The sequence below is a fragment of the Carassius gibelio genome, chromosome A1 (assembly GCF_023724105.1).
Source record: "Carassius gibelio isolate Cgi1373 ecotype wild population from Czech Republic chromosome A1, carGib1.2-hapl.c, whole genome shotgun sequence".
In the NCBI taxonomy this organism is placed as follows: Eukaryota; Metazoa; Chordata; class Actinopteri; order Cypriniformes; family Cyprinidae; genus Carassius; species Carassius gibelio.
Window position 1 is genome coordinate 6,454,229 of NC_068371.1, and position 6,862 is coordinate 6,461,090.

Below are 6,862 nucleotides of genomic sequence, written 5' to 3' on the forward strand. Positions count from 1 at the left end.
TTCTGCAAGGGAACGTCGCTTGATTGTGCCATCCCAAAGAAGCACAACGTCATTTTTACAGACTTTTAAATTAAAAGCTCCCTCCTGGTGGAATGATCTCCCCAACTTAATCTGAGTCCTTAGCCATCTTCAAGAATCGGCTAAAAACATCACATCTTTATTTGACCCTCTAACTCTAGCACTCTCTATTCTAATTCTATTCTTTACCAAAAGCAAGCATGCAAACCATGCTATAGTTCTTATTTAGCAACTTTTTTCATAAACTGATAAAATTCATATTTGAGGTGCCATATTAATGACACAATTTTAGAAACATTCAATACCAGGATACAAAGACTTATAGCCCCATATTGAGCTTATAATATGATGCTCCATAGCCCCATGATAACCCCATCAACATGTTCAAAACAGAGAGAGAGAGAGTAAAAGATTCAATGGTAAAAAAAAAAGGTTTTATTTTTACCACATCCCATGTTGATAAGTATAAAACAAAACGATACATGATAACATGTAGTTTATACATGTGTAAAATATCCATTAACCAGTAAAAAAATGGAAATGACTTTGCAAGTTGGCAACATATGATGGATAAATATTTTCCCTTCTGTTGGTTTTTTTGATTTTATTTTTATTTTTTAAGCTGCAATTTGTATTGGAAACATATAGTGTTTATGTTTTAGTCTTTATGTGTATATGTATATATAAAATTTGATTCATGTCGTAGAGGTAACAATTTATTTGTAAACTAATAACCAGGGACAGTTTAATCAGAGAAACCATAAAGTACATTACATTTGGCACACAAAGTGCAAATCTCCTGAGTTTTTTAACAAGGCAGGACACACTTAAAAAAAAAAATAATAATAATAATAAAACACTGGAAAACAGGAAGACCACCGGAAAAAAGAAGTAAAACAACACTGTCCAGAGAATTCATGACATTAAAGCTAAATATAAAATTGTGTGACAGTATTTTACCTCAAAAGTGGATGGATCAGCCCATATTTGTTGACCTTGAGGGGGTTCTCTCCCCCTCCCTATTTGCTTTCACTTTCATTATTGCATTTATCATAACCTTAAAGGGGTCATATGATGCTATATGCACTTTTCAAAGTTGTTTGAACTGAAATGTGTGTTGGCATTGAAATGATAAATGATAAAAATCCACCAAGTGGTTTTTGATTAATCTGCTAAAATCTTTACCCATTTTTTTTAAATAGTGCCTATCTCAGATGCCTGTCTGATGTCACAAAAACAGGCCCTGCCAATGATAGTTTGATTGACAGTACAGACATCTTACCTTAGACCCGCCCCGAGTGACTGTCATCAGTCCGCCATTGTTTTGCCGCCAGAGCAGATGTAGACAAGAATGTCTCTAAGCGATTAAGGTGTTCTGTTGTTGGATGTAATAATGAACATGGCAGTCGTCATTTACTCCCGACATCTGAGCCACTGAAGACGCAGTGGATTATGTTTGTTTTTAAAGGGAATGCGCCCCAGATCTACATAAATGTGTCTATGTTCGTGCGGGTTGTTCAAGGTTAGCTTCACATACAGAAGAAGTGAGTATACGTTTTTTTTTTTTTTATGAATCTTTGCAAATCGCCTTTCCTAAGAATGTGCTAATTTGCAAGTTCATGATGAATTCGGCTAAAGTAAGCAGTCCCTCAGAGAGCAGCTCGGAAGAGAGGGGCAGGGTTAGCAGAGCTCATTAACATTTAAAGGAAAATGCTACAAAACTGCGTGCTTTGAAAAACTGTTTTTGACAGGGTAAAAAGGTGTTTTTTACACAACCAATGAGAAATTAACTAAACTGTTACAGAATTTTCATTATGACCCTAAATAGTCATATCAACTTGTGGAAAATAGGCATCCTATGACCCCTTTAACTAAGCATGCAGTAAATTAGTCCAAAGGCTTTCAGAATTATTCCATATCATAATGCAAGAAATTCTATAATCAATAATAATTCATCATTGTGCATCAAAACATTCATTAAATCAAACCAGCTGATTGAATTAAAATTCAGCAGAATCTTGCCTTGGCATCTAGGCATCAATTCTGGGGGCTTTGTTGAGTCCACAGAGGTATCTTGGCACAGCCACATGCTCTTCTTTTCTCTTCTTCCTTCTGCTCTTCTCAATAATAATAGCCAAGTTCTATTCCTGGATTATGTGTGAGTTTTAGTCTCTGCACAGATGCTCAGAGATCTGCTGTTTTTCCACAACTAAAAATATCCAAATAATCTCTTTCACAATGAAGAGCAGCTCTTACATCTGCAGGGCAGTGTTACAATTTTAAATCTTCCAGAAGATCTTCTTTCTGTAGAGCAGATAGGCTACGATCACCCATATGGAGGTGGCCACAAGGTTCTGTGCCAGGTGCTCTGCATGCGATTGGCTATTGGCCATTTTCCAACGAAAAGGGAAGTATTCCTTAAACACTTCATGACCCACATACACCAAAATGGAATTCATACCTGCCAAATCAAGTGTAAACTTGAAAGCAAATCATAAAACAATTCAAGTATGCATAATAGCAATAATTCACATAAACTAAGGCTGCACGATAATGTGTAAACAACTAATCAATTATTTTGCTTAAAAAAATAGAATCATAATTATTGTAATTTTAGTTTTTTACATTTTATCAGAATTAGTGGTCGACTGATAATGTTTTTTTGACAGCCAATGCCGATATCTTGGAAAGCAAGGGGGCAGATGGCCGATATAGTTATTTTTATTATTATTATTAATTCTAATTAATATTTAAGAAATTTGGAATCATTAGACAATGGATTAAAAAAATGTTTAAAATAAACATACTTATACTTCAGATGACAGAATTTTTCACAAATAAATAAATATTTAATAAAAATATAATCAAACAGGAAGTAAACACTGTAACCAACAGGGCACTCGGTTTTCTGGGAAGTTCGTGTGAATCGGGATTCATATTTTTAAAATAAAGCTAAGGTGCGCCTCGAACACATCGGCCAAACAGAAAAATGTATTGGCCAATGCAATATTTCAAAAATGCCAAATATCGACCGATATATCGGTCGACCACTAATCAGAATGACTACATTTTTCACATAAGCACATGATCATTTTTTGCATAAGCACAAACTAATGTAGAGAGAGTGGTTGCCAGACTGTGAAAAGTAAGAAGAAGTAACCTTTAGACAGAAAATCTGGCAACCGCAACAAATCTTGTGGAGACTTGTTAGGCTTGCGTTAGATAACACAAATGCCAAATCAAATGTTTTCAGGATAAATAACCAACAGGCAAATACTGCAGATCATTATGCTTAATAAATCGAGAGAAGCCCATAATAAATTACAATTTATTGTGCAGCCCTAGCATACAGTGTCTTCTTCTATAGTCTTTTTTTTTTTACTTTGATTACACTGTCAACATGATTATTGTTAGCTACCTAAATAACATCAAATTCAGTTTAATGGCACATTCATTTTAAGTAATTTATGCCACAATAATACAAACATAGATATAGATTTCCAAGTTATAAGTTTCAACGTTTAAATGTCAGAGCCAGATAAACAGATTTTGGGTGCCTTCATAAGATTCGGGACCTCAGATTTAAAGCACTTACCAGGGTAAAAGAAGGGAGCTCCAGACCACCACTTCTTTACATCCACCGAGTAGTAAAAAAACACCAGAGCCACAAAAGCAAAACAGCTCAGAGTCGTCACATAGGACAAAGACCTGAAAGTCGCACAAGACCGAAGCAGTCAATCATACAGCATACAATACATTCCTCTTCTAATCAGTAAGCAAATCTGGTATTATACTTCCTGATTCTGAAAGTGCTCTGCCTGTTTTCATGTTTGAAGATTTGTGACCATAAATGATGACAATATCAATGACAATACCAAATATCCTAGAACCATTTAAATGAACTACAGAAATATGCAAAGGAGACTGAGTTTACCACAAGTTTTTGTTGACAGGGATGAAGCCATTATTTCTGGAGCACTTGGTCAATACAGAAGAGATGATTCCCTTAATGCAAAGATAGACAGCATGAGGTTTCCACAATTTTAAATCTCAAAAATCTTTACAGATATGCTAATTCACTGTGAATTTCACATTTTATGTGAATATTCTGATATAGGTTAAAATAAATAATGCATTTAATAATGAAAAAAGCAATCAATCAATGCATCCCTAATAATTTTAACAAACGTTATTACACAACTCTGAAGTTCATGATTGATATCGGTCATTATCGGCATTATCGGTCATTATCGGCATTCTGTGGTGAAATATTTTTTTGTATATCAATTGTACCGTGTCAGTTTGAGGTCACTCTCTGGTCTTTTTCTTCTCACAGAATAAAAAATTTCTAATCCAATCAGATTTCCATGAATTACATTTATTAATGTATTTGGCGAGTCCCCGTGTAATAAGTTGCATAATGAACTCATTATAGCAAAATAGACTCCTGATCTCCATGTTGTGCTTTCTTTTGTAATAATGACTTGCTAAATACATAGTTTTTTATTTCATTATAGACATATTACAAATGTTACAGTAAAGATAGTAATATTGTAAAATATTACAATTTGAAATAACTGTTTTGCATTCAAAAAAAAATCTGTCATTTATTCATATGATTGAATTATTATATTAAATATTTATGTAATTATTTTTTTTAATAAAAATATTTTGTAACATAAATGTTTTGGTGAATAAACTTTATTTACGCATTTACTTACATTAATCTTAACCCCAAACCTTATATTATTATTATTTTTAATATTATATAATGTATATTTGTAATTTGTTGATAAAAGTTATTATATAAAGTGTTAACAAAAAGAAACAAACAAATGGAAAGTAAACATACGAGTATGAATCCCCAAATGAGAAATCGTGTGATAATTTGCCTGTGTTGGTCTCTGTAATGCAGCAGAATTTTCCCTGCCTGAAACACACACAACAAACAAACAAAAGTGTTTAAATAGGGCACGGTTATTAAATGTGATTCCTATAAGCACTGCACAACAAAAACAGTTTACATGAAGCATATAGCTGCACTGTTGATACTGATACACTAAGGGATCGCTGCTATGAGAATAAAGTAAAATGAGAGAAATAAAAAGAAAACTGAACTTACCTGAAGTCCCAAAAATGCCATCAATATGGAGTTGATGGTTCCTAAAACACCCTCAGGGTCAAAGGGCATCATAGTCTGGTATACAACCTAGATATATGCACATAAAAACACAATGAGTGCACTAAAGAGTACTAAAGTAAGAGAGGGCTCTAACAGACGGTGACTACATTAGTCTGGCAGAATGACAACCAGAGCTCGTTGTTCTGGTCTCTGTTTACCCGTGATGAGGGCGTCTGGTAAATATGGTTATGTCTCAGCAACCACCGATCAATGTAACCTGCAGCTCCACCGGTGCAGTTTTGGTACTGGCCAAAATCACCAATGCCCCCTGGACCCAAATAACCACTGCAGGAGAGAGACAACAGGATGGAAAATATAGCAATTTCCAGAAAAAAAATGCGTGTCATGAATAGCAAACAGACGGATGAAAATGGACCAATATAACCAATTACAACTTATAATAGTATGTCGAACAATGTAAATTTTAATGAATGAAAGAAATTGGTAATTTACCGGGAAAAACAACTTTAAAAAAATGCTAACATCTGTTTTGCATTTCTAATTAGCAGTCAGGTCTATTCTTCTAATATTTATGGTATCTCACTGATGCAAATTTCTGGTAGTTTAAACGAGTCAGAAGAAGGATAGATTCTACCTTTGTGATTGCAAATATGGGGACAGAGATTTAGACAGCTCTTAATAAATGATCCACTCGTATCATGAGTAAGACCGTACTTACGTTGGGCAGCCTGGGACTGGGAGGAGGAAGGTCAAACACAACCATATCGCCTCTAAGGCAATCACAAACACCCATGCAGGCCAGTAGAGGCAGACATCATGCACCGAGTACCATGTTTCCTGGGAAGATGATGGACAATTTCCAATATTATTATAATTTAAAATAATTATAGTGAGAGTTAATGCCAGCTTGAGCACATGTTGTCATTAAAACAAAAGGAGGACATACAGTATAAATAAAAATGTCTGAAATTTAAGAAACTAATTGTTAATGAGATTTTTACATTTATCAGTTAAAAATTTTATAGTTTATATTTACACTGCTGGTCAAAGGTTTAAAATAATTAAGATTTTATTTTCATGTTATGGAAAGATGTATCTTATGCTCACCAAGGTTGCATTTATTTGATGAAAAATACAATAAAAACTTTAATATTTCTACCTTTTAAAATAGCTTTTTAAAATTTTTTGAAACATAATTTATTCCTGTGATTTCTGAATAAAAGCATATATATATATATATATATATATATATATATATATATATATATGTTTATGATTATGTGTCATTACTTGTGCAGAAGGATAACGTGACTCACATTTGACAGGATGTTGTTAAGTCGGTCTCGGGCCACCACAAGATCCAAGACAGCAACAACGAGATACGTGAAGCCCAGACGCTGTAATACGCCAGGAATACGAACAGAATCCCAAGACACTGTACAGATACATGGACATGCATAAAACATCATTTATATGTCTAACACTTGTTCATACGTCTACATTTTCTTCAATGTCACATTCCATAAAATCGTTGACTAATTTTGTGAGTAGATTACTAAAAAATAATTGACAAGGTGACATTAGATGAAAATGTTGAGCTTGAATATTAACTACCTCATGAAATGGCTTGACAAGTGCATTTTTCTTTCCTATGTTGATGTGTTTTATTCATATAGAAGTTATTGAAATTGACTAAAAATC

At 33.8% G+C, this 6,862-nt stretch overlaps 1 protein-coding gene across 1 annotated transcript in view; it reads right to left on the bottom strand.

The window, feature by feature from the left end:
* Positions 1 to 430: 430 nt before the first annotated feature.
* LOC127970045 (heparan-alpha-glucosaminide N-acetyltransferase) overlaps positions 431 to 6,862 on the bottom strand; it is a 16,317-nt gene continuing 9,885 nt past the window's right edge. Inside the window, exons 11-18 of the mRNA XM_052572289.1 lie at positions 6,478 to 6,596; positions 5,880 to 5,998; positions 5,359 to 5,485; positions 5,141 to 5,227; positions 4,871 to 4,948; positions 3,953 to 4,023; positions 3,614 to 3,726; positions 431 to 2,479 (exon numbers count right to left, since the gene is read on the bottom strand). Of these exons, the coding sequence (XP_052428249.1) occupies positions 2,298 to 2,479; positions 3,614 to 3,726; positions 3,953 to 4,023; positions 4,871 to 4,948; positions 5,141 to 5,227; positions 5,359 to 5,485; positions 5,880 to 5,998; positions 6,478 to 6,596 (896 nt within the window). The 3' untranslated portion in view covers positions 431 to 2,297. The remainder of the gene's footprint in view (positions 2,480 to 3,613; positions 3,727 to 3,952; positions 4,024 to 4,870; positions 4,949 to 5,140; positions 5,228 to 5,358; positions 5,486 to 5,879; positions 5,999 to 6,477; positions 6,597 to 6,862) is intronic.